General features: G+C 40.7%; 2 protein-coding genes and 1 non-coding gene across 3 annotated transcripts; 2 read left to right on the forward strand and 1 right to left on the reverse strand.

The window, feature by feature from the left end:
• Window positions 1-1,387: 1,387 nt before the first annotated feature.
• Window positions 1,388-1,469, forward strand: trnas-gcu (transfer RNA serine (anticodon GCU)). The gene has a single exon. It is a non-coding gene; the product is annotated as a tRNA-Ser (tRNA).
• A 3,384-nt stretch (window positions 1,470-4,853) lies between these two features.
• On the reverse strand, window positions 4,854-10,945 carry cd248b (CD248 molecule, endosialin b). The gene is made up of 2 exons (XM_058415674.1): window positions 10,883-10,945; window positions 4,854-7,631 (listed from the first exon to the last, which is right to left on the reverse strand). The coding sequence occupies exons 1-2, from the start codon at window positions 10,943-10,945 to the stop codon at window positions 5,505-5,507; spliced, it is 2,190 nt and encodes a 729-aa protein (XP_058271657.1). The 3' UTR covers window positions 4,854-5,504.
• Window positions 10,946-20,150: 9,205 nt separating this feature from the next.
• adssl (adenylosuccinate synthase, like) lies at window positions 20,151-24,877 on the forward strand. The gene is made up of 13 exons (XM_058416109.1): window positions 20,151-20,603; window positions 21,057-21,159; window positions 21,505-21,573; window positions 21,731-21,781; window positions 21,900-21,966; window positions 22,071-22,178; window positions 22,296-22,377; window positions 22,535-22,661; window positions 22,783-22,937; window positions 23,034-23,158; window positions 23,257-23,354; window positions 23,444-23,593; window positions 23,850-24,877. The coding sequence occupies exons 1-13, from the start codon at window positions 20,379-20,381 to the stop codon at window positions 23,900-23,902; spliced, it is 1,413 nt and encodes a 470-aa protein (XP_058272092.1). The 5' UTR covers window positions 20,151-20,378; the 3' UTR covers window positions 23,903-24,877.
• The last annotated feature ends 518 nt before the right edge of the window (window positions 24,878-25,395 follow it).

The following is a 25,395-nucleotide window of genomic DNA, read 5'->3' on the forward strand; positions in this document are numbered from 1 at the left end:
GGAAACCTGAGTACCCGGAGTAAACCCATGCAGGCACGAGGAGAACATGAAAACTCCACACAGAAAGGCCCCTGCCTGTTCGAACTCGGGATTCGAACCCAGGACCTTGCTGCTGTGAGGCAGCAGTGCTGATAAACAGCTGATAAAGGCAAAATTAGACTAGATCACATGACTCGATCTAAATCATTGGATGCTAAGACACCAAATTTGACACAAGCTAATTTATCTCACATACTCTACATGCAGTCGGAAGAAAAATGTATTTTGTATATATGAGGGAAATGAACATTTATGTTTATTTATTGCTTCATTTGAGTTATTAGAAGTACAAACAGGGTAAGTGATGTGTCAGATCAAATACCTCTATATCAGTATCATCATTACCACTGTAGCTGGATCATAGCTTTTTCACTATAGCTTGCTTTGTGCACACGGGCATTGTCCAAAACATTCTAGACAGTCGCGTTCTTCTAACATTGTGGAAACTGCGCAAGACTGCGACAGTTTAGTAGCAGGCCCACATATGAGTGTGATGGTCAACCTTTGTGCAGTGGCAGCTCAAGTGGTTAAGGCTCTTTGAATGTGTGTACATAAGAGTCGTTGACCGGAATATCGGGGTTCAGGCCTCAGCACCATCAAGCTGCCACCACTGGGCCCTTGAGCAAGGCCCTCAAACCACCCTGCTCCAGGGGTGCTGTATCATGGCTGACCCTGCGCTCTGACCCCAACCTCCAAGGATGGGATACGCGAAGAGAGAATTTCACTGTGCAGTAATGTATATGTGACAAATAAAGACAGATAGATAGATAGAATATCTTGTATTTTGGCACAGGTCACTTTGTAGTGAAACAGACCTATGGACCAGACCTACTTTAAGTTAATTAATGAGACATATTTGGAGAGTAGGTATAGTTGCCTAAAGCTACCCATGTCATGCAAGTACACAGCAAATATGGACCAGGAAAGTATAACTTTTAGGAAAATCTTCAGAATCACGTTTTATATCCTTTAATAAAGGTGATTCTGGTGACTTTGTAAGCAAACGTTTGCCACTTTTCTCTGAAAAGAGTTAGCAACACTACAATAGCTAAAAAGTTACAACAGCAAACTAGCAAAAAAAATAAAAAATTAGCTAACTAGCCGGCTAGCTAAAAGAAATATCGTTCTAGCTTAAACTGTATAAAAAATCATTTTATACACTGACTAAACTTAAAACGATGGTCATAAATATAAACAGTTTGAATATAATTATCGCGGTTTGTCAAATTTTAAAGTGGGACCTAGCTGGCGATAGCTATAACTATCGCTAGATTGATACTAATAGTACACGTGAGTTTTTTAATTTCTCTTGTTTATGTTCGCTATTTATACCGTATATAGGTATACAGACGAGGTGGCCGAGTGGTTAAGGCGATGGACTGCTAATCCATTGTGCTCTGCACGCGTGGGTTCGAATCCCATCCTCGTCGATAAGCTTTATTAATAATAATAATAATTATTATGAGCTTGTGTTCGAGTCCTCGTTTAGCTATGCGTTTAAATCACCTATTTTGTTACAAGTCCGTGTTTACTTACTTTCATTTCATATTCTTACATCCCCCTTTAGTTATTAGGAACACACAGAAGCCTCAAAAAGCCTTTTTGTGTAAATAACAAAATCATCTCATGTTTATTTCATAAAACTGGCCTTTTTGTAAGTGACATTTTACAAAATATTTGTTTGCAAAAAATGTCAGAAAATTAGTTTTGGTCTAAAACTCCATTGCATCCTTTCAACACAAGGTGTCAATGTTTACAAAGTTAACCTAGCATGTGCCACGTTGATGATGTCACACTTCCGGGTTTTCTTGCCTTTTCACTGTAGAGTTTAAAACCGTATAAAAAAGTAGTAGTTTATTGTGTAAATTACTTGAAAGTGAAGCAGACATGACATATCACATAGCCTTAGTGGCCGATTTACCTAAAATACAGGTGAATTCTGTTGGTGCACAATTACTGATCGTATCCCATTACTAAGACATATGCCAGCATCCCAATTTCTCATCATTTAGTGGTTAAGGCTCTGGGTCGTTGACCAAAAGATCAGGGTTCAAGCCCCTGCAAGGCCTTGAGCAAGGTCCCCTGTTCCAGGGGTGCTGCATCATGGCTGACCCTGTGCTCTGACCCCAACCCAAGGATGGGATATGTGAAGAATATCCAGTAATGTATGTATGACATATAAAGACAACTTAACTTAAAACAAAACAATGTTTCTTCCAGGACCATGGTGTATTACAGAATGACCAGAGCTAAATACAGAACACATGCAAACAGTGCAAGACTGTACAATAATTACAAAATGCTGCATGACTTATTTTTCAACCTTCCAAATTTCTCCTACACCACCCCATTGCTGCTCAGACATTGATGCTGGCCTACAAAGCCCAAAACGGGCCAGTACCCTCTTACCTCAAAGCTCTTATCAATCCCTGCACTGCACCACACTCCCTCAGCCCCCCTAGCACTGATCAACTGGTCTTACCATCTCTCAGGGTACAAGGTAGGTATGCATCAAGACTCTTCTCTGTTCTGGCAGGTGGTGGAATGAACTCCTGCTAGATCTTAGAACGACTGAGTCACTGGCTGTCTTCAAACGATGTGTGAAGACCTACCTCTTCTGGAAATATTGAATAAGGGCGTCTGCCAAATGCTGTAAATGTAAATGGGACAATAGGCACAGTAAAGGACAATGTAGAGACAGTGTAAAAAGATAAATAATAATAATAAATGCTGTAAATGTAAACATAACCTATTGGTTAGCAGCAAAATGCAGACCATACAGTATTTTGTGGCTGGTGTTTTAGCAGCAATTTAAGAAAGAAATGTACAAGAATTGCAGAGGGAGTGGAATGTAATGTTCAGTTGAGTGTGTGTGTGTGGCTTGACTTTGTCAGTCAAGGCTCTGTGTATTGAGTTGTCTGATGGCTTCAGGGAAGAAACTGTTACACAATCTGGCCATGAGGACCCAAATGCTTCGATACCTTCTGCCAGATGGCAGGAGAGTGAAGGGTTTGTGAGGGGTGCATGAGGAAATCCACAACAGTGACAGTAGTGTGCAATATAAATGTCTGTGATGGAGTGAAGCCAGACCCTGATGTTCTTCTCAGCTGTCCTCACTACCCGGATCTTGCAATAAAAATTTTTTAAACCAGGCCAGCTGCTCAGGATGCTCTTGATAGTCCCTTTGTAGAATATGGTGAGGATGTGGGGTAGAGATGCTGCTGGGCTTTCTTGGCTTTGTGAAGATGGTGTTAAGGGACCAGGTGAGGTTTTGGGAACACCAAGGACCACCACTGAACATTTATTATTATTTGGTTAGTGGACAATTCTCAGCACATGTGCTCCTGGTATGAGTATAGCAGGTGGAGAAGTATTGCTTGGGCTTTGAAACACTTCAGTGGCACAGCGGAAGAGTCAATCCACCAAACCAATATCCAAGGATATGGGTACAAATAACTTTGTATAAAATTGCACTGTTATTTTAAATTATATACCTACAAGATGTATTAGCGAGTCCATCACACAGCTTTGCCTGATATGCTCAAACCTTTACACACCCCAACCTAGAATATGGTCCAGATAATAGCATGTCATCTGATAAACAATCTCAAACACTTTTGTTACAAAAATAAAACTTGGCACATTTTACCCTCAGGTTGCAAATTGCACGGGAGAAACTGCCACTTTAGATGTAGAACTGAAGGCTCATCTGTGTTCGCTGATCTCCAACTCTGCTGCCTTCTTAGCTGTCAATATAAGCCAACAAAATAAACAACTCATATCTTTGACAGTTCAGGGCTAAATTGTAATTTCAGCAATCCACCCAAAACCTGAAATATCCTACTTCTATAAGGGTATCAAACTGATACAGTTCACAAAAGCAAGACATTAAGAGCATGATAATTCATGTAAATTTATAATGTGTGTACATAGCTGATAAGGAGAGGATCTTCTACCTGCTCTCTGCTGAGTGTTTAAGCTCTTTCCCATCTGAGATCTTCGAAGTGAAATGTGACTTTGTCTCACATGAAAGAGAACGTCACAGACCACCACTGCTGAAAAACTTAGCTTGGTTTGACCAGCTACCAGCTGCCAAAACACACGCTGAGCTAGCATAATATTTGAGGTATTTCTAGTCGCCTCACCGATGTGTATTGAGTTGTTCTAATTGCTTCACACTTTATTAAGCACCTTATTAAAGTGTGACCTGTCCATGTCCTTAGCCTGTTGTTGTCCATCATATTTATTAATTAAAAACACAGAGGATATCTGTTCCTTAATTTCTCTACTACAATACCAAATACGTACAATTTGTTAAACGGGGTGGTGGTAGCTCAAGTGGTTAAGGTCACTGACCAGAAGATCGGGGTTTGAGCCCCAGCAATGCCAAGCTGCCACTGTTGGGCCCTTGAGCAAGGCCCCCAACCCACCCTGCTCCAGGGGGATGCATCATGGCTGACCCTGCGCTCTGACCCCAACCCTCCAAGGATGGGATATGTGAAGAAAGAATTTCGCTGTGCTGTAATGTATATGTGACAATTAAAGCCAACTTAAACTTACAACTAAACCAGTTAGAGTTTGTATTATATTGACTCCATATTAGCTGTTATGTTCTTTAAAATACAAACAAACAAACAAACTCATAGGTATGGCTCATAGATCAAGTGGATTTCTGGATCCCACTAAGTTTCTGTATCCACAGCACGTCTGTGATCGCATTCTGTTTCAAACACCACATTCCACTGATGGAGGGCGCTAAAACTTAGCATAAGCCGCATGTGATTTGTGCAGGAATTCAAACAGTTCTCAACCGGCAGACTTCACATTCAGTTTTATTGCGAATTTTTTGGCAAACAGTGAATCATTTCAGTAAAATACAAATGAAGTGCATGTTTACATTACAAATGGCCAATTCACAAAGGGCAAACTGTACAATATACTATGTTCTGCAATACACTGCTTTACAATAATTTGGACCAAACTGAATTTTTCTCCGACCAAATATAATTCATTGTAATTGATACAAAATTAATATAAAAATCAAACACCTAGTATGAAGATGTGTATAACTGGGCAGTATGACCTTCCTGAATGTACACATATTGCAAAATGTTGGACACGGTCATTATGATCAATCATTTTTAATATGAAACAAAGAAAAAAATGGGTATGTTAAAATGCACAGCTGAAAACAAGCTTTTGTATGAAAAACACAGTACTGATTTCATTAGAAACTCTAAATGTACAGCAAAATACAACTAAAACGAGACTGCATTGAGATATCTTGCTTTACTTCTGTATGGAACCCACTATCTGATGCTTTTGTCCCCAAAAAGATTTCTCAAAACAGTCCAAACCTGGACTCCTTAAAATGGTACACGATGCCAGTGACATAATGAGACACAACCAGACATGTTTGGGATGCTGCTATTTTTAATAGTCATGTTGTCTTTTGTGCAAAACGTTCAGCCTTGTGATTTTGCAGCTTTTGATTCAGCAGGTTTGGAGTTGGTGGTCCAGCTGTAACAGTCTGTTATGTTTTTGTCACGTGGCTCAACAGCACAGCTTGTACAGTAGACAATACCCAGTGCTAGCATGACTACAATAAAGACACAGAGAGGAACTAGGAGTGCTACTAACAACCAGCTTCTGTCATGTTTCTTTTTGCTGCCTATATTCTGCTCTTGGCTAGAGATGGATGGCACAGTACCCTTAAGGATTTGATGTGTTAAAGGGGTGAACCTCTCAGCATCCCCATTCCTATTTGGTGAAAGAGTTGAAGGTAAGCGGTCTTCACCTTGTGAAGATATACTGCTCTCATCCAACCACCGGTTGATTTCATCCTTAGCATTTGAATTTGCTGGTATATTTGATGTTGGCGCATCCTCTAACCAATCTGCTGTTGGCAAATCGGGGGTTTGCTCTGTCCAGCCAGATGAGGTAACATACTTCTCCTGTGCTGTGTCTGTAAACCAGTCTAAACCGGTGGTGAACCACTCCGTGCTTGGAGGTTCAGTAATCTCATCAGTCACTATGTCAGGTGTGGTACCAGGTTCATCCCAAACAAATGTTGTTAGATGAGTTGGTTCAACAGTTGTGTAATGCTCAGCTATTTCACTGATAGGCAAACATGAATACTCATCATTCTGCAACACATAGCCTGCCTCACAACTACACTGAAATCCACCATCATAATTGTCACATATCTGTTCACAAATGTCATTGAGTTGGCACTCATTGATATCTTCGCAACGCTCTGGATCATCAGGTATAGGGGAGAATCCATCATGACAGAGACATTTATAGCTTCCTATGGAGTTCTCACAGGAGTGCTCGCATTTGCCTTCATGGCATTCATCCACATCCAAACACTCACCAAACGCAGACAGCTGATAGCCCTCATGGCAGCGGCACTCGAAAGTTCCTGGTGCATTGACACAAACTTGCGGGCAAGGATTTTGTAAGCACTCATCAATATCGATGCAATTTAGACCATCTTGTGAGAGAAGGTACCCCTCTGGACATTTGCAGCGGAATCCCCCGGGACTGGGCTCGCAATCAAACTCACAGTCAGCATCGTGACATGGATCCAAGGGCTGACAGCTTTGCCCGTCCACCCCTAATTTGAAATCCTCTGAGCACTCACAGTAATAGTAAGAATCTGCATTCACACAGAAGTGCTCACAACCTCCATTGTCCTTCACGCACCAGTTCTTCGGCGGATCAGAGCAAAGAGGTGCATCTTTGGACCATCCGACACTTCCGTCCTCATGTAGCATACAGAGCACAGACTGATCTCCCTTGGCGACGTCTGGACAAGGTAGGGTGGCCACAGATCCATATGGGATATGAGTGAGCAGGGTACTATGCAGGTTGAAAGGGGTGGTGTAGCGTGCAGGTCCCTTTCCTTCACTCTGCAGAGCAGGACACATCCCTTGGTATGTGTACTGACACAAGAAACCATCCACTGCAACCATGCATGAACCATCCAACCACTTAAAGTTGCTCTGGTCACTGTTACTCTTGTCTGTGGTGTTGTAGGTAATGACCACACAACGAGGGGCAGCACATGCACCTGGTAATTCCTCACGTTGCCAGTTAGTGTACTCCGTGTCTTGATCTCCTGTAATCCAGGTGAAGCCTCTCAGAGGACGTGTGGCTGAGCACTGTCGAGGCTGCCTCTGAAGACCGATCCAGAGCCTTAGTCTGGGACGAGGACCGTGACGCTCCCCAGCATTCAGCAGATTCTGGATCATTGCTGCCTCCTCTGGTCGCTTCACTGCAGCCAGAATGCCTCCTCTCTCCTTGCAACTTCTCCAGGATTCCCGGAAGGTCTTACGCTGTAAGTGAACTGAGTAGCATCGCTCAGCATTGCACAAACCATCCTGTTCCTGCAAGGCTTGACCCAAAATTCCCTGAGGCAGGCAAATCAATAGCACTGCAAGAAAAAGAAAAGGGTATGCAGCACAGTCCATCTTTCTCAGAGACTGCTCTTTCTCTGCTTCTGCATCCATCCTTTGTCCAACTGGAATCTTTTCTTCTACTGTGTTACTTTCTTTCACCTTTTTGCAGCTGGTCAGGAGATCCAAGCTCTAGTCTCAGCCTGGTCTCAGCACTTTTGTCTGTCTGCAAAAGAGAGACAGTGAGGGAGGGTACGGATGTATGTTTTTGGAAGAGGGGGCGGGTAATGAGTGAGTGAGTGTGTGAGGAGTTTTCAGGGGGGGGAGCTGTGTGGGGGAGAATTCGGCCTGTGGTTTTCTCTGGTGCCGTATGGTTTTCATAAGACTGTTTAAGAAAATAGATTGTAGCCCCACTAACAAGCCCCCGTCCTCTACCTCCAGCTCATCTATCATAGTCACAAAATTGTCTGTGAGCCTGGATATTTTTGCTATCATTTTTCAGCAGGTTTATTTCATTTCCAGTGTTTTTGTATGCATTCAAATTTTTATTTGATATTTTTCGCAAGTGAAAATGTATGCACTTTCATGAATGACAAGAAGTACTTAAAATGAGAGGGCACATAAACTGTTCTAGATTGTGCTGTATTATTCCACTTTAATATACACACATTGGGTCATTTCATTTGTCTTTTTGTTTTACTCTACATTTCAGCAATGTAGATTTGAATGCATGAAGTATTTTATGGAGAGGGAATTAAAAGTGATGGTTATCAGATTCTGCACGGAGAAAGAAAACAATAAAGAAGGCTCATGCTGTGTGTTAGGTATCCTTTTGTCTTGGATCAGAAACAAGCTCATAAACTTGAATATCATGGGGAGACACAAGTCCTTTTATTTCACATAGCAGGGACAGTCTGTGTCTGTTCTTTCATTTCCAATAAAGACCACAACTCTCCTCCAAAAGTCCCATCAAAAATAAATCTTTGCCTTCAAAGGACATAAACTCTGGCTTGCTGTTAAAACTCTCCAACAAATGTTTCCATGTCTGTACAGTGGGGAATTATTTCCACGTCCTTTCTTTCACCAGTTTTCAGGTTTAATTGTACGGACCATGCCTGACTTGGTTTCACATTTCATATTTTTATGATCAACTATTATATCACATTTACACCAGATGAGATGATTAGAAATGAAATGCCTCATCAGTAGGAGATTAAATGACGGAGCTATTAAGCAGATGCGGTTTGGAAATTGTAGTGGTGCCAGTGGTCAGCAGTAGAAACTGTCTAGCAGCAAGGACTGCTTTTGTTCTCAAACTTTTTTCCCTGTCTGTAAATCAAATCAACCCTCAGTTAGTTTTTCTCCAAGGCCCGAGTTCAGTTTGAGTCCCCCTGCCTTGAGTCAGTGTGTACTTTTGTAAAAAACTACCCAGTCTTCATCCAATTTAAACAACTCTGTTACTTGGCTTCTTTGTTTTCCCTGGATGGCCTTAATCTAATGTGGCCTTGTACAACATATTTAAGAAAAGCCAAGTTTACACATAAACAATTTTAAAGACAATTGCAAGCTCTATAAACCTAAGCCATAGAAGATAACAAGCGACAAACTGTATAGCAACTTTGACTTTTGTGTATATAACCCTTCAGAGATGCTGATCTTCCTGAGGCATTTCTTTTGGTTCCAACAGCCCATATGTTTAAGCACGCTTAGTGTAGACACATCTGGTCTCTATCCCACACTGCCTGTTTAGATTTGCATCTTTCCCTGAAATAGAAGAAGGTTTCCAAACTGTAAAAGACCTGAAGCTGTCATACCCGTGCTTGTGTTTCATATGATGGAACTTTTTGTGTGTGTGTGTGTGTGTGTGCACCGTCAGTGCACGTAGAAACCATTTCCATGAGAGTTCTCTGAAGATTTTTGTCCACTCTGTGTTTTTTAATCCAAATCGCTCTCAATCGAAGATTTTTTTCTTTAATTCTCGAAAGATCTGGCAACATTTACATGGTCTGATGACATCCAGGATTTAATTATAAGACTCTGAACAGTGTGTAAGCATCCATTGTTTGCTAGCGTAGCCTCTTATTCGTTCTGTAATATTCTGCAGGAAAATCAAATTTCGGCTTGGCCTTTGGTTTTTTGGCTGTGATTCGCAAAGGCCTACTTCCTGCCCTTCGCATGTAGACTGTGAAGATTTTATCCTGTAGATACTCCCTTTGCACAAACTACTTCCTAAAGTCCCATGATCTTTCTTATGGGGTTTTCCCAAGGCTATAGTGATCCACATTAGAGGTCATTAACAAAAAGTCCATTGTAATTTATTGTTTACAGTCTGTTTTTAAAGGTCTTATTCATGTCAGTTCTCATGCTAAGCTCATAAAATCACAGGTGGGAGCATGTTGAGACAAGTGCTGGTATCTGTAATAAAAACGGACAATATAAGATATAAAATCGTGGTAAATGGCATTTTAGCACCTGAGAGGAGATCTAAGTTCACACAAAAACTCATTCAAACCTGTTGGTATCTAAAATATTTTACAGCGTTAACAAGTTTGCCTCCTGCAGAGCTTGACATAACCTTCCCTTTAACATACACATAATCAGTGTACCATGGCCTTAGGGGATCTCCTGATGAGGAATGCTGGGAAACTGTTGCTCATTTTAAAAAGATGGGGGGGGGGGCATCAACATCCTGTTTCCCTCTTTCCTTTTCTTAACTCCCCTACACCCCTACACTTTCCGAGATCGGTATGCCCTCTACAGCTGTCTGCAATAGTGTGGACTTGATGGGGCACCCACTAACCCTCTGACCTCTTGACTTCACACATGCTAAACTCCTCTGGATATGGCGTCTTATTGAACTAAGGACTGTGGTTAAACTGGACTATTTTGGGATCTGAGGACATGAAACAGATATGCGCTGTTTGGATAATCAGTGCAGATGTGTTTGAAGTTGAAGAGTGTTCTGAAGAGCTGGGAAGCTAAAGAATTTGGGTCACTTCAGCAAAGTCTGTGGACACTGTGTGTCTTATTTCGCTCCATCCTGCCAATTTGGATAGTTTAACCAACGTTTGCTATCTGCACACAATGTTGAATGGATTTCCAGTGCTATCGTTCTTTTGTGGCCTTTCGCTTCCATTCGACACCCACACAATAAGCAATTTAACTCCAAGCCACGTGTACAGCATTTCAGTATATTTTCGAATTAAACACAACAATTCAGAGAAAAAAATAAGGTTTTATCACGATACTGACAAGTGTACAGTGCTGCTCCAGAATGATTTGTTGATCTGAACGAGATGCACCCATATTACAATGATATTTTTCAGACATTTCATTTTATTTACTACATTTTCCTCCCCAGTGGCTTTTCAGTCAATGCATAGCTGTAGGATGTGATCTATAAAATCTCTGACTCATGTACGGAAGTCTAGGATGACCTTTACTTCATTCTTCATAGCCTCAGCCATCTTGTCACCGGGGATGGTTGCAGCACATGTTGCCTCCATTGCCACTTGATCGCTGTAGCATCTGCACTTTCTCTCTCTGTGGACTCACTTCTTTGGATGTGAAAGCCTTCAAACATACCTGTAGCTTCTCTTTGATACTCCAGAGGCATATTTGGATATGAAGTGTTGGATACAAAAGGCTAAACAGCAACTGAGATGTGGTATCTTGACCTTCTAGAGTTTTAGACTGTATTCCAGAATGAATTACGATTAAACCAGAGATCTCAGAAAATGAAGCCTGGGCTATGTTATGAGGATGAAGGTCTCAAAAATGTGAACAGTTCCACCAAAGAAGGCATTTCTGGAGGTATCTGAGCAGAGAAAGGGAGTGTCAGATGTTTATGTCTGAGAAATGTAACTGTAGACAGTGTGTAGTCTAGTTTTTACTGATATTTTGATCTTCTGTCTAGTTCCATAGCGTGTATAAGAAATACTGTGGTACCTGATTTTCGTCTCCTTGTTATGAAAGTTTCTGTATCTTTGAATCATATATCAGTAGCTGTCAGGACCAGCAGCAGTACAGTGGTAAAGCTGGAATGTGGAGAACCACCTGTAGATGTTGCACGTGACACAAATCATTTCAGGTAACAGATACATGTATCAGGCTTTGCCTTTCCACTTAACCTCTGTCACAGATCAAGCCTTTCCTTTCTCACATCACCTTGTCTACATGCATGGTGTCTGCCTGCTGCAGTGATTATGGACTGTACAAAAACAAAGTGTCAGGTTAAAGTCCTCTCGGCTGTATATGTGTGGACTTAATGGATCCAATCGTTTGTTTATTGACTCATAGTGCCAAGGTATGTCTTACCCAGTGGTGGCCTCGGCGGTGGAAGCATCGGCCACTCAGGATTCATTAGACATACTGAAGCTATTAGCCAAGGCCATGTGCCCCCACTGAGTCAACCATGCAAAATTCTCAAGGCTTTTGTCCGGCCCAAAGTGTTTTCTATTATTTGCAGCCCTTGAGCAATGCTTACTATTACTGGTTTCCTGAATGGATTGTTCTATTTAGAAACCACTTCATCACAGCCATCTGAATGGCACACAAGTCTGTAAGAGACAATATGCTGAATGCATGTTGGGGTTGTTTATTTTGGACTTCTTTGTTCTAAGTTTGCATTGTGGAATATCTAGCCTGGAAATAACATCTCAAAGAGGAAATGTATGCATGGGTCAATTCTATGCAAATTAGATTTGACTCTTTAAATTGGCCAAACCGAAGGATTGGCACAAATGATTGCCCGGAACCAATCCTATTGCACTTGTGGTCAGAAGTTTCTCGTGTGGTTTTGTGATTAAGTGATTTCATGCTATACAACCTTACAAAGAAAAATAAAGCTTCTGGCAAGAGTACATTTTTTTCCCTATAAAAGCTGACGAAAATCTATATAATATCAGTAATTATTATATTTAGCTCATAAAATGTTTTCAAATAACTCTGGGTAGGTTATCTCATTCAGAATGATCTAATTATTAGTGCTCATTATTTAGAAGTTAAGTAAAATTGTAAAGCGCAGTAGAATTCAGAACAGCATTTGTAAATTCAGATAGAACACGAGATTCAGACATAACAAGAAAAATATGGTGTGGTCCGCGGTGTCCGGACGAATGGCCGCAAAACATTTCTCAAATTTGCTTTGGCTCATTGAACGAACAGGAACAAAAAAAAACGTACAAGTGTAATTGACGAGCCTAGATGAAAACAATACAAACGATTCCGTGTTCCTGAGTAAAAAAATCCTCTTCAAAAATAAACACATTCATTGACAGACAGGAAATCGTGACCATGCATTAATTACACTGGAAAACTCCTCCTGTCGTCAAAGAGACAAAACCTTTCCTTAATAAATCGTTATTAAATCCCTTGAGATTTTTTTTTATTTATTTATTTTTTTTTAACAAATACAACTCTAGCAGGCTCTTTTATCAAACACCAAGCATAAATTTCCAAATATGGTCCAAATAGCATCTCAACTCATTCAACCCCACCAGCCTGTTCCAGTCATATAAATGAGGTTAGGACCACTGGGTTTGTAAAAGGGACGATTAAAGGGACATCTGGCAGGAACGTGAACAAATGTTGTGCTACCTCTGAGAGTAATCAGTTATAAATTCCAAAATGGAGATTCCAGGTCTAATACCTTAGTAATCGTTTTGGTAATAAAAGTAGAACCCAGCAGACAGCGACTTATAGGAAAAACTGAGCTTCTGGGAAAGAGGGGGATGGGCGGAGGTGAGGTACAGATAGGAATGGAAAATGGATTAAAAGATGATCAGATGTTTCTTATTTCACAGGCTGAAGATAGTAAAGGGCTCTTCTGGAATGGACATTTTTTTGGAGAGCAAAGTCATGATATAAGAATTTTAATAGACTGAAGTTGCACTTGCTTCACTTTTTCCATCATTCCTGCTGTTTCTCCTGACCTGATCAAGGACAGCTGGATTTCCTTAAACAGTTTCTGACCCATCTAAAGCTCTTCATCTTTTAAAAGGAAATTAAGTCCCTCCCTATGGATTTACCCTCTTACACTTGACCACCATAGCCTTGAGTCATTCCTACATTTTGCATGCTTAGTCTGCGACCCTGAATGAACACTTTGTGTGAATTACAAGGTCACCAGACAACAATATACTTAGTGTCTTATCCCCTCGCAGCTAGCACTGTATTTGATCGATGGAGAACTGTGTATCTACAAAACAGTGAAAAGTTCCAGGAGGGAAAATACAAGAGGTTTAAAGCTTTGGAGGAAAATCTCTGCTCCTAATAATCACCTGGATCTTAAAACATACTGTGGATTTCCACTTCTGTGAAGACGGAGATATTTTGAAAGAATCCCAAGGCTTATGTTGAAATTATATAGGGGAAAGAAAGTACCTTGAATACTTGTCAACTTGACTGTATGCTGAATATTGTGTGTTGTTGACACTCCAACTATTATGAGCTTTGTTTCATAAGTCAAGGCTCTCGATTTCCCGTTATAGTCAGGTATCAACAACAGGTATTACTGTGCACTTTTAATGAATGGCAAATAACTTTATCTTGCTTTACATTTTCTTTTCATTCCACTGAATATGTATTTTATTATCAAATGTAAATGTTAACGAATAAACAATATTTTAAATAACTTCTCCTCAAAATGTTAACCTTTAAGTCTTCTATACTCTATTTTGTTGTTGCCATATGGCTTTTCTCTTCGCTAGAACCTTCCACGCTGTGCTGCTTCCTATTCAGGGTCAGTGTGGAACATGCAGGGGGCAGAAGCCCTTTTTGGACTGTAGTATAAACCCACGGACAGGTCCATGCATCCCGCCGTGTCTCTTCACTCGTGGCATTGAGACACGCTGCGTTTGGTTTTCCACCGGGCCCCATGAGGATGCAGGAATGAAAGTTTCCTGGAGCCGGAGCCTACATCAGCAGCTCCGTCCAGCCAAAAGAGCCTGAGCTGTAAATGCACTCCAAGAGAAATGCACAGGGATCGACTAAATCATGAAGGGCCTTTGCAGCCATGTGGGCAATGGCAGATTTATGGTGTTTGTTATTCATGGTTTTATCTACATAATGAGTTTTGATGAGCACTTTCTGGATTGTCCCACTGACTATCAACATTCGCTGGAATGTGGGCAGCTACTGGACTGAAATCCATTCTCTAACAAAAACATAGCATTCTACAGAATTAGGTACCTGGCACATGAAGCAATGTGTAAGAGCCTTTGTCCTCTGAAACACAGCTGGGAATGGTAGAGGAAAGGAAATATCTGTTTATGTTTGCATAAATATTTCGAAAACTATTAATAAGTCACATGTGAAAGAAAGCAGCACATTGGGCTGAACCACTGATCGGGTTAAACCTTTTTAAAATGCTTTTAGGAATGTATGGAATTGAAATACTTTTAGGAATGAATCGTTAGCATGTGCAGGGGTGTGAGAGAATGTGTGAAAGACACAGGCGGACTGTGGTCATTTGTTATTTCAAATAGTGTTCATTTGCTTCTGGCTGTGGTTAATAGACAGCATAATCATTTCCTAGAGCAAAAAATGACAACATGAAAGATTTCAAAAAAATGTAACGCAACTGGTCTGATCTTCCTTTGATTCTGCCATTTGATTAAAAGCACAGTAAAAATATCTGAAAATTCTGTTGTTTTTGCCGATATTACAGTGCGCAGGTAACCTGAGCTGTGTGCACGATAGCCAGCAGCAAGAAATGGAATTTCAGCTGTGAAGCACATTAACATCTGGTCTCAATTGAAACTACAGCTACTGTGATATAGTATGTGAGCCTACATTGACCTTATACAGTTCTACTGGAAACACTGTAAAATATGACACATCACACTGCAGATCTCATAAAATATGACAGATGGAAAAATCGGGGATTAAAAAACACTTGTGTGAGCTTCAGCACCTCCGTGGGGCCCAAAATGGTACAGCGTTATATATTTCAAAACCAAAGGAAGACTCATAAGCCCAGGAAGGAGGCAGACTGCCAATCATGGATTTAGCAGAAAAGCTAAAAAATAAAAAATCGCAGGGAAACACAGCGGATCTATACACTAATCCCTTCACATATCTGATTCCTCCGGAGGTATCTGATCTCAAGATGCTTTTTCTAGCTGCTATTCTCTTTGACTTGCTCCTTCTTCTCAGGCCAGGAATTTTGATCTACACGAAACTGCATCATTGCTGGCATCATTTGCTCCAAATAAGCATGCGCTATTGTAAAAAAAAAAAAAAAAAATCAAATAAATATTATTACAGTGATATAAATTCTTCATGAACTTCCATTCTCTGTGCCACTTTTTTTTTTTTACTTTTCCATAATAATTCTTTCCCAGTGGTATTTTCTCTTCGAAAACATGTGACAGAGTTATTCACACCCCGAAGAAAAATACAAGGGAACAATTTCTTCAAAATAAAACATGCTCAGAAACTTTAATTTGCTTTAATAATTTCCTGTTTCCTTGGAATACAAATACAAGGTTGCATTTAATCGCCATGCATCGCTCTTCAAGGACTCTCAACCAAAAGGAGACACATAATTGTTGACTTTTATGTGTGAGGTGATGGATATAAAAACACAAGTGATCACTAGAAGAGGTCTAAGAGCAGTATGAGGATTTTAACATTTGAACCATGCTATAATCCTGTAATCTGAATTGAAGCAAACCTTGATCACTAAGTACTGTTTTTCCTCACTAGCTGCACTATTTATGGGTTTTTATGTTTTCTGTATCAAAGTCCCCATATGTTCAGACTCAAAATGTCATCATGAAGGGTGCCAAAATTTCTGGAGTCGACTGTAAGTATAAAATGTTATGGTGAACTGTGTGATGTTTGATTTAGGGGCAGACTGAGTGAGTGAGATCGGACTGTGTACAGCAGTCGTGGTGGTGAGTGAAGCGAGAAGGAGGAGATGAAGGAGGAGGAGGAAGAGCAGCTCAGCTAAGAGGAGCACAGTAGCAGTGGTCTATGTGGCTTCTATGGAGCAAATCCTAGTTATACAGAGTCACAGACTCCAAGAGACGGTCCGTGAAGAGGAAAAATAAATCATTATAAATCATTTAAAGTGTGACCTCAGCAAACACTTCCATTTCCACCGACAGACATTGACAAGTAAGCTCTGAGGAAAATGAAGACAATCTCCAAACGCTAGTGTATAGCTAAACTGGAAGACTGAGAGGCTGAAAGTATCAGAGTCAGTTTCCACTAATGTATTCAGATGTCTGACACAAAGACGCTGTTTGTATTGAGCGCGCTGTTGTTTCTGGAACCTAGTTTCTTACTTCCATGGTAAAGTGCGATGTGCGAACCCACGACACACATAAGCAAACGGGGAAATGAGTGGTGCATGTTGGATACACAACTCAAGAGAAAATTGTGTAGTAAACGGTGAATAATTTTCCAAACCATGGTACAAACACTTCTCAAGTAAGGACAAACATGATACTCATCACTCTAAACCATTTCAAGATGACTCATTCAACAAACTGGAGGAAAATTGATGTTGTTTTGAAACTCCAATAGTAAGAAATTCCATCCAGCCAGCAATTTTGGACTTTTTGTCAACCTCTAATTATGATCTGTGTACATACCCACGCCAAACAGAAGTAGAGCAAAGAAAATGGGAGCACATGGGCTGGTATCTGGTACTGATGCAAGCTTGAACTATAGCGGGACGTCTGCAATTCGCTCGCACAAGCAGCTTAATGAAATCACATTATAGAGCTATATTTTTTCAATAAATCTCATATTGAGTAACCCCCAACAGACACCCACAACTACTAGTTCTGCCAATCCATACACAGGCATGTTTATTGGAGATATGAGGAAACCCACACAGATTTTTCCAGCCTGATGAAGAAACTGGATATCATCAGTTTCAAGATCTAGAGATAGGAGCTGAAAGGCTCCAACACTAACCGTTGCAACAACTAGAGGACAAACCTGGACATAAAGTAATAAAAAGCCGCAAAAAAAAGGAAAATGACCTTTATACTGTATTCCATAGTTCAAGATGAACCAATGTCAACTATTATGCAACATCCATCCATTTTCTATACCCGCTTTAATCCTTATGGGGTGACGGGGATCTGCTGGAGCCTATTCCAGCACACATTGGGAGGAAGGCAGGGGTACACCCTGGACAGGTCCTATTATGCAACATTCGTAGATTATTACACAGAGCAAGATACAGGGCAGTGGGCAGTTCGGGGAGTATAGACCACAATATCAGCAAGCATGGCTTCGGTTGGAGCACAATATTATAGTCTAATGGAGTTTAGAGGTTTTTGTCAGACAAAAATGTCTCAAATATAGTTATATCAGAATAAATAAGCTTTACAAACAGAAATAAAGCAAAAACATTTGCTTGATCAGCCGCATCAGATTGCAAAATTATTCATTTGTTTAATTATGCAGAACGCACAATCCTTGTTCCCCACACTGACCATTTGAATCATGAACTTTGAGCGTAGTTCCATTTCCAGTCTCGTGCCAGAACTCTGATCTCACGCGTGATCTTGCGTCATTTCCTTATTATTTCTCGCGTGCATTCGGTTATGAGACGCAGTTTGCGGACCAGACAGAGTTGTGGGCGATCCATCGTGCAGTGTGAACACAGTAGAGACTGAATGCTACCAAAGATAGTATAACACATAATTATTCAAATTTGCTACATGCTTACACACTGATCAGGCATAACATTATGACCACCTGCTTAATATCGTGTTGGTCCCCCTTTTGCTGCAAAAACAGCCCTGACCCGTCATGCACTGTGTATTCTGACCCCTTTCTATCAGAACCAGCAATAACTTCTTCAGCAGTTTGAGCAACAGTAGCTCGTCTGTTGGATCGGATCACACGGACCAGCCTTCACTCCCCACGTGCATCAATGAGCCTTGGCCACCCATGACCCTGTCGCCGGTTCACCCCTTGGACCACTTTTGATATATACTGACCACTGCAGACCGGGAACACCCCACAAGAGCTGCAGTTTTGGAGATGCTCTGATCCAGTGGTCAAGCCATCACAATTTGGCCCTTCATCAAACTCTCTCAAATCCTTTGTCCATTTTTCCTGCTTCCAACACATCAACTTTGAGGACAAAATGTTCATCTGCTGCCTAATATATCCCACCCACTAACAGGTACCATGATGAGGAGATCATCAGTGTTATTCACTTCACCTCTCACTGCTCATAATGTTATGCCTGATTGGTCAATTACATCCTTGATCTGACCCTTATACTAATATATTCTTCTTCTAATAATAATAATAATAATTATTATTATTATTATTATAACAGCTACTAAACAAAATTGTATCCTGATACAAGGTCACTGTCTATTTGCACATACTACTTCCTTTTCGAGGACAGAGCTTACATACTGTATTTTTGTAGTCAGTGTTTGATAGAAAGGGGTAACTAGTAAAGGGTGTGTGAAGAAAAGCAGCGTTATAAAGCTCTTTTTCAGTGCTGAGTTTCAGTGAGTATCTAAAGACAATAAAACATTGGTCTGTTCAGTTCAAGTTGGCACTTCTGTTTAATATAAACGATGTATCACTAAATGGACATAAATGAAAGCTGTGTTATGTGCAAACCCTGGTGGCTGTGACTTGAAATGGCGTTTGTGTAAGAATAAATAGAAGGAGGAAGAGAGCAGTAAGTTGGGCCTTTCACATAACTGCAAAAATGACAATAGTATTTTAATTTTTTTTTTTTACTGTTTTTGCATTATATTATTATATAAACTTGGATTATTATACAAAAAGGAGATTGCTAAGAATTTCTCAAAACTCAATAATAAATATAATAACTCTGATAGAAGTAATATGATTTCCACCACACAATGTAACAAAATAATGGAAAAACAAAACAAAAGCACATATAGGTGTTATGGTGAGGTGTCCCTAGACTTTTGGCCATGTCATGTATTTCACACTATACTGCCAAAAGTTTTGGGACACCCAAAGGGGTTGTGCTCGGCCCCTAAGTTCCAGTGAAAGGAACTCTTAATGCTTCAGCTTCATACCAAGACATTTTGGACAATTTCATGCTCTCAACTTTGTGGGAACAATTTGGGGATGACCGCTTCCTGTTCCAGCATGACTGTACACCAGTGCACAAAGCAAGGTCCATAAAGACAGTCTTCCTTTCCATGCACATGAATGTAATATGGAGTTGTCCTTTGCAGCTATAACAGCCTCAACTCTTCTGGGAAGGCTTTCCACAAGGTTTAGGAGTGTGTTTATGGGAATTTTTGACCGTTCTTCTCTAGAAGTACATTCGTGAGGTCAGGCACTGATGTTGAATGAGAAGGCCTGGCTCACAGTCTCCGCTCTAATTCATCCTAAAGGTTGAGGTCAGGACTGAAGTTCCTCCACACCAAACTCGATCATCCATGTCTTTATGGACCTTGCTTTGTGCACTCATGTTGGAACAGGAAGCGGTCATCCCCAAACTGTTCCCACAAAGTTGGGAGCATGAAATTGTCCAAAATGTCTTGGTATGAAGCTGAAGCATTAAGAGTTCCTTTCACTGGAACTAAGGGGCCGAGCCCAACCCCTGAATTCAATGATTTGGAGGGGTGTCCCAAAACCTTTGGCAATACAGTGTACACAGGACGTGTTCTCAAGCAAACAATCAGCTGGTGCCTGGAAAGAGCGCCAAAATTAGCCACACCCACTTACGCGCCAAATACGTGAAGTAACAAACACCAAGTCCTGATAAGAATCAAACAGTCGGCTCACAGGTGAAAGCTTGCACTACTCTTTAACCTTTTAAACATTGTCGCCTCTTTTTCCTTATTCGACGAACGGATGATAACAAACCCTGTGATCGTGATATATTTTTCCCCCCCTCTCCCCGCTAAGGACTGCTATTTTGAAACACGTGTCATTCGTGCGTTTGCATAGCGCAGGACAGGCGGCATGGCTGCGGACAAGAAGACGTCTAATGGACAAGAAACGGCTGCCCTGAACGGAGAGCCCGCGGTTAAGCGATCCCGGGAAAGTGGAGGGACGGAGTCTCTGCGGAATCCCCGTGAGCCTCAGAATAAAGTGACCGTGGTGCTTGGTGCTCAGTGGGGAGATGAGGGGAAGGGAAAGGTGGTCGACCTGCTGGCTATGGACGCCGACATTGTCTGCAGATGCCAGGTACCGCGCTTTATATAATGATTTACTTTTCCTAAATGCTTAACGTGTGTGTGTAAATATAATGGGGACACGTTTACATAACGAGTGTCTTGTTTGGTTTTCATCACAAAGAGCAGCAGCACTACTGTTGTGGTGTTAGCTTAGCTTAGCTTAGCTAACACCGCGTTGATAAGTTACTTCCTATTTCCTCAGGGTTCTCCCATGTCTAGCAACAACCTTCTATTAAATCGTGAACTGTACCTTTTTCATATTTACATCTAGCCAATATATATATATATAAACTTACTTTTTAAACAAAAAAAGTTTCAGTAGTGTTTTGACATTTTTAGCAGCACTTGTTACTTCTGTCCTTGAGTAAAAAATTGTGGGCCGAATAGCGGCTCGAGCTATTCCCGGCCATCATGGATGCTTCGACGTCACTAATTGTTTCTTTTTTTTAAAAATGTGAAACAGGGCGGAAACAACGCTGGACACACGGTTGTGGTGGACAGCGTGGAGTACGACTTCCACCTCTTACCCAGCGGCGTACTCAACAAAAAGGCCATCTCTTTCATCGGTGCGTTTGCTTTGACCTTCTTTCTCCCTTTTAGAATTACGTTCATCTGTTGCCCCCTGCTGCCGAGATCACACAGTAACGGTAGTGTTGTCTACCTTTGTCACGTGCGCCACATCGGGCAAACATGGCACCGGGTCGGTCCTATTATGTTTGTATTGAAAAACGCCATCTTGTTCGGGCAATAATGGGGGGCATTTCCCAATCTGGCAACACATTTTTCTTTAGAACTATTTGTTTATTTATTTTAACGTGCTATTACTATTACTTCACCATGTTGGTCATTTTAATATTACTTTATGTGTAGAATACTTTTGCAAGAATTTCCTAACATTTGTTGTGTTTCAGGAAACGGAGTTGTGATTCACCTGCCTGGACTGTTTGAGGAGGCGGCGAAAAATTCTCAGAAAGGCTCTGGTGAGAGAAGGAGCCTTTGTTTATGCAGGAAGTTGTGAATTTCTCTAGTACCTCCTTAGTTTGTCTGAATAAATCCTCTTCTGTTTTCTCCACCATTTGCTTTAGTCGTATCATTGCTTATATTTGACAGACTTTAATTTTGTGTTTTTAAATTCAGGACTGCAGGGCTGGGAAGAGAGGCTGAAGATTTCTGATCGAGCGCATATCGGTAGGATCACCTCTCTTACTGTGAAAATAAAAATCTGATTCCTTCATGATGTATTTGAGGCCGCATTACTGAAATTAATTGCTACAAGTAGTTGATGTACTTTATTTTCCTTTTCCAGTGTTTAACTTCCATCAGGCTGTCGATGGGTTACAGGAGCAAGAAAGACAACAGCAGGCTGGGAAGAAGTGGGTTATCGTTTTCTTTTCTTTTTTTTTTTTCTTTCTTCTGTTTCTAATTTTGTACGGTTCTCCAGCTGTTTTGTGTCACGTGTCCTCCTTTTATCTTGCAGCTTGGGGACAACCAAAAAGGGCATCGGTCCAGCATATTCCTCCAAGGCAGCACGTAATGGTCTGCGAGTGTGTGACCTGGTCGCTGACTTCTCAATTTTTGCTGAAAAGTGAGGTTTTAATTATTATTTTTATTTATATATGTATATATATATTTCAGAATGAAGACATGTAAATGTAAATAAAATGTAGTTTCCTTTTGCTAAATGACAAACCTTTCTCCGCAGATTCCGTGTCCTGGCGAACCATTTTCAGACTATGTTCCCTAATCACAACATCGATGTTGAGAATGAGCTGGAGCAGCTAAAGGTAATGAAATTGAAAACAGAAGGATGAGACGTGTGTGAAGCTGTGTTGCTGTCGTTGTGCCATTAGACGTTTTGTGGTCAGTGTCCTTTATAATACCACATTGTGCTTATCCTCTCTTCTTTCTTTCTTTTTTTTTCTCTCCTCTCTTTCTCTCTAGGATTATGCAGAGAAGTTGCGGCCTCTGGTCACAGATGGTGTGTACTTCATGCATAAAGCTCTTACTGGACCAAGCAAGAAGATTCTGGTTGAGGGGGCTAACGCAGCTCTATTGGATATCGATTTTGGTAGGCATTGTGTCCTGTTTGTATTGGAACAATCCTTATTCATCTCAACACTTTGTAGAAAACCATTGTATTCTTCGTGTAATCAGTCTGTGGTATAATGGGTCATTTTTAATGTCCACAGGAACCTATCCTTTCGTGACGTCATCCAACTGCACTGTCGGAGGTGTGTGCACAGGTCTTGGGGTTCCCCCATCCTACATTGGCCGTGTGTATGGTGTGGTTAAGGCTTACACCACCCGAGTTGGTGTCGGAGCCTTTCCCACTGAGCAGGACAACGTGAGTGCTGTGTCTGTATCCGCTCATGTTAACTCAGAGTATACCTAGGGTGTGTGTCCTGAATTGTCTGCTTTTTCTTTTGGCTTTGTTGTGTAGGACATTGGCGAGCTTCTGCAGTCAAGAGGAAGGGAATTTGGAGTTACCACAGGCAGACGGCGACGCTGCGGGTGGCTGGACCTCGTTTTAGTTCGCTATGCCCACATGGTCAATGGCTTCACAGCGTAAGTACCTTTACTCACTGTGTTCCTGTGGAGTTTCATTCATACCTAAGGTTTAACAATGCATGTGTTTTTGGTTTGCCCCATTTTGTGTTCTTCAGTATCGCTTTGACCAAGTTGGACATTCTTGATACTTTGTCTGACATAAAAGTGGGTGTGGCCTACACAGTTGATGGCAAGCCCTTAGACAGCTTCCCTGGTGAGTTATACCTCTTTAGTTTTGGGAATTTAGTTCTGTTAAAAGAGTCTGTGTAAAAAGACTGTACATCATTTATTTTTCATTTGTAGCTAACATGGATGTCCTGACGAAAGTGGTGGTGACCTATGAGACGTTACCTGGGTGGCACTGTAGCACAGAGGGAGCACGCACTTTCGACGACTTGCCACCTCAGGCACAGGACTACATTCACTTTATTGAGAAACACCTACAGGTGCCAGGTAAGAAGCTCTGTGATGAGCAGATGGGATGAACACTTAAACCTTGTTGTCTTAAAGCAATGATTTGTTTTATTGCCCATGTTTTTAGGTTTTGGCAAAAAAAGATGTTAATTGGCTGGCTATGTTTTGTTTGCAAGTTTCAGAGAGCTGTTTTTGAGGCCTTTTGTATCCGTCCTAACATCTTGGCTTATTCTGTTTTGTTTTTGTTTATTACCTTACATTTAAAAAATACTTTCTTTTTTATTCTCTCCTACAGTAAAATGGGTCGGAGTTGGAAAATCCCGCGAGTGCATGATAAAGCTTTTTTAAAGATGCACAGGAGAGTACCTGAAATCCATCACCTTCATACGTCTTCCAAGGACTGCATAACATTTTCGGGACCAGAAACTACGTAGTGGATCAGTGCTGGACTAAAGACGAACCCGGGTTGAGAATCCTGGACGTCCCCACTTAAAGTGAGCACCAGCGTAATAACAGTTCAGGACCACAGATATAGAAATAAGGGATTGCAAAATGTTGCAAAAAAAAAAATTCATTTAGAGAATGACTCAGGGGTCATGTGTATGAAACATCCGAATAAGATTTCTATTCTTGCATATGTTTGGTGGCTTTAATTTTCAATTCCTAGACCAGCATTCTTATTGAAATGCTCAATGCATAATGGTTCCGACGTCATACACTCCCACTCTAGTGCTGCACTAAAAGGAGCTTTTGTGTTAAATGTATTGCAAATTGCACCGTTCAGACCTCTGGGGTTTATCCTTCCTCTGTACTGTTCTGTAATTACTGATTTACAGGTTCAAACTTTTTTTGTTTTTGTCCTCAGCTGATAACCCATCGTCCATTACGTTCATTTTACCATTCTCAAAAATCTATGGCTTTATTTTGATTTGCTGCATTTTAGAAAAGAAATGTACTATTTTTTCATCTATGTTGATAATAGGCTTTTAAAATCTATTGTAAAAGTGTAGCCAAACTTTTTATGTAATCATGTGTATGGGGTTGATTGGATGACCCTGCGATTTCAAAAAAACATTGTTTTAATTTGTATGTGTTGGGTGGCTGGTGTTGGTTTACTTAAATAAATAAAAGGTTTACTTCAGAGCTGTTTAATAAAAGTAATGGATTTACTTTTAAACGTATACCCTTCACTTTTAACAAATGCGGTGCAGTGATCGATTCACCCAGATAACTACAGTTGCCTTTCCACTGGAGTGTGTTCCTTTTTGTGTGTCGAGTTATCAACTGCTGCTTTGGAACAATAAAGTGTTCTGAATAAACTGACTTGTGTGACTTCTGTCGTTTGTGTTTGTTCTCTCCATCTTTCTTCCATTGTTTTTGGTTTATTTACTATCTAGAGCTCTCTAAGCTGTAGATAGAATTAACCTGGAGCTGAAAGAAATCTTCAGAAATCTTTTAAAGAGAATTAACTGTAATGGTGGGTGCATCATGTGAACCGAGTATGAATGTTGTTTCTGGATGAAAGCGAGGTCACTATAAAGACAAGTCTGTGGAAACTGTCAGAAAAGGGTTAAAAAAATGTGTGAATAGAATATATTTGTTCAATTCTGAGATGAGCCTTGACTATAAAGAGGTAAATAAGTATAAAACATTTTCTAAAGGGGTAGGTTTTAAGGACTAATACAAAAACAACTTCATGCTTCTGGCCACTAAATGCCACTATCATCCACTGTATTAAAAAGCCTTCGCGTTTTGTTAAGACACTTGGAAGGAAAGCTTCATTTTCAGAGCACAAATTTTGTTTGTTTAATTGCCAATTTTTCCATTGCCTATGTTCAAGA

The sequence above is a fragment of the Hemibagrus wyckioides genome, linkage group LG18 (assembly GCF_019097595.1).
Source record: "Hemibagrus wyckioides isolate EC202008001 linkage group LG18, SWU_Hwy_1.0, whole genome shotgun sequence".
In the NCBI taxonomy this organism is placed as follows: Eukaryota; Metazoa; Chordata; class Actinopteri; order Siluriformes; family Bagridae; genus Hemibagrus; species Hemibagrus wyckioides.

What these genes read in the sequence shown, in the direction of transcription:
- cd248b (XM_058415674.1), bottom strand. Translation starts at nt 10,945, where the DNA reads ATGGAGGCAACATGTGCTGCAACCATCCCCGGTGACAAGATGGCTGAG. An exon ending in CTGAGGCTATGAAGAATGAA is followed by an intron (nt 7,632 to 10,882) that starts GTAAAGGTCATC and finishes GGCTGAGACTAG; the next exon opens with AGCTTGGATCTCCTGACCAG.
- adssl (XM_058416109.1), top strand. Translation starts at nt 20,379, where the DNA reads ATGGCTGCGGACAAGAAGACGTCTAATGGACAAGAAACGGCTGCCCTG. An exon ending in AAAGGCCATCTCTTTCATCG is followed by an intron (nt 21,160 to 21,504) that starts GTGCGTTTGCTT and finishes GTTGTGTTTCAG; the next exon opens with GAAACGGAGTTGTGATTCAC. An exon ending in ATGAGCTGGAGCAGCTAAAG is followed by an intron (nt 22,378 to 22,534) that starts GTAATGAAATTG and finishes CTTTCTCTCTAG; the next exon opens with GATTATGCAGAGAAGTTGCG.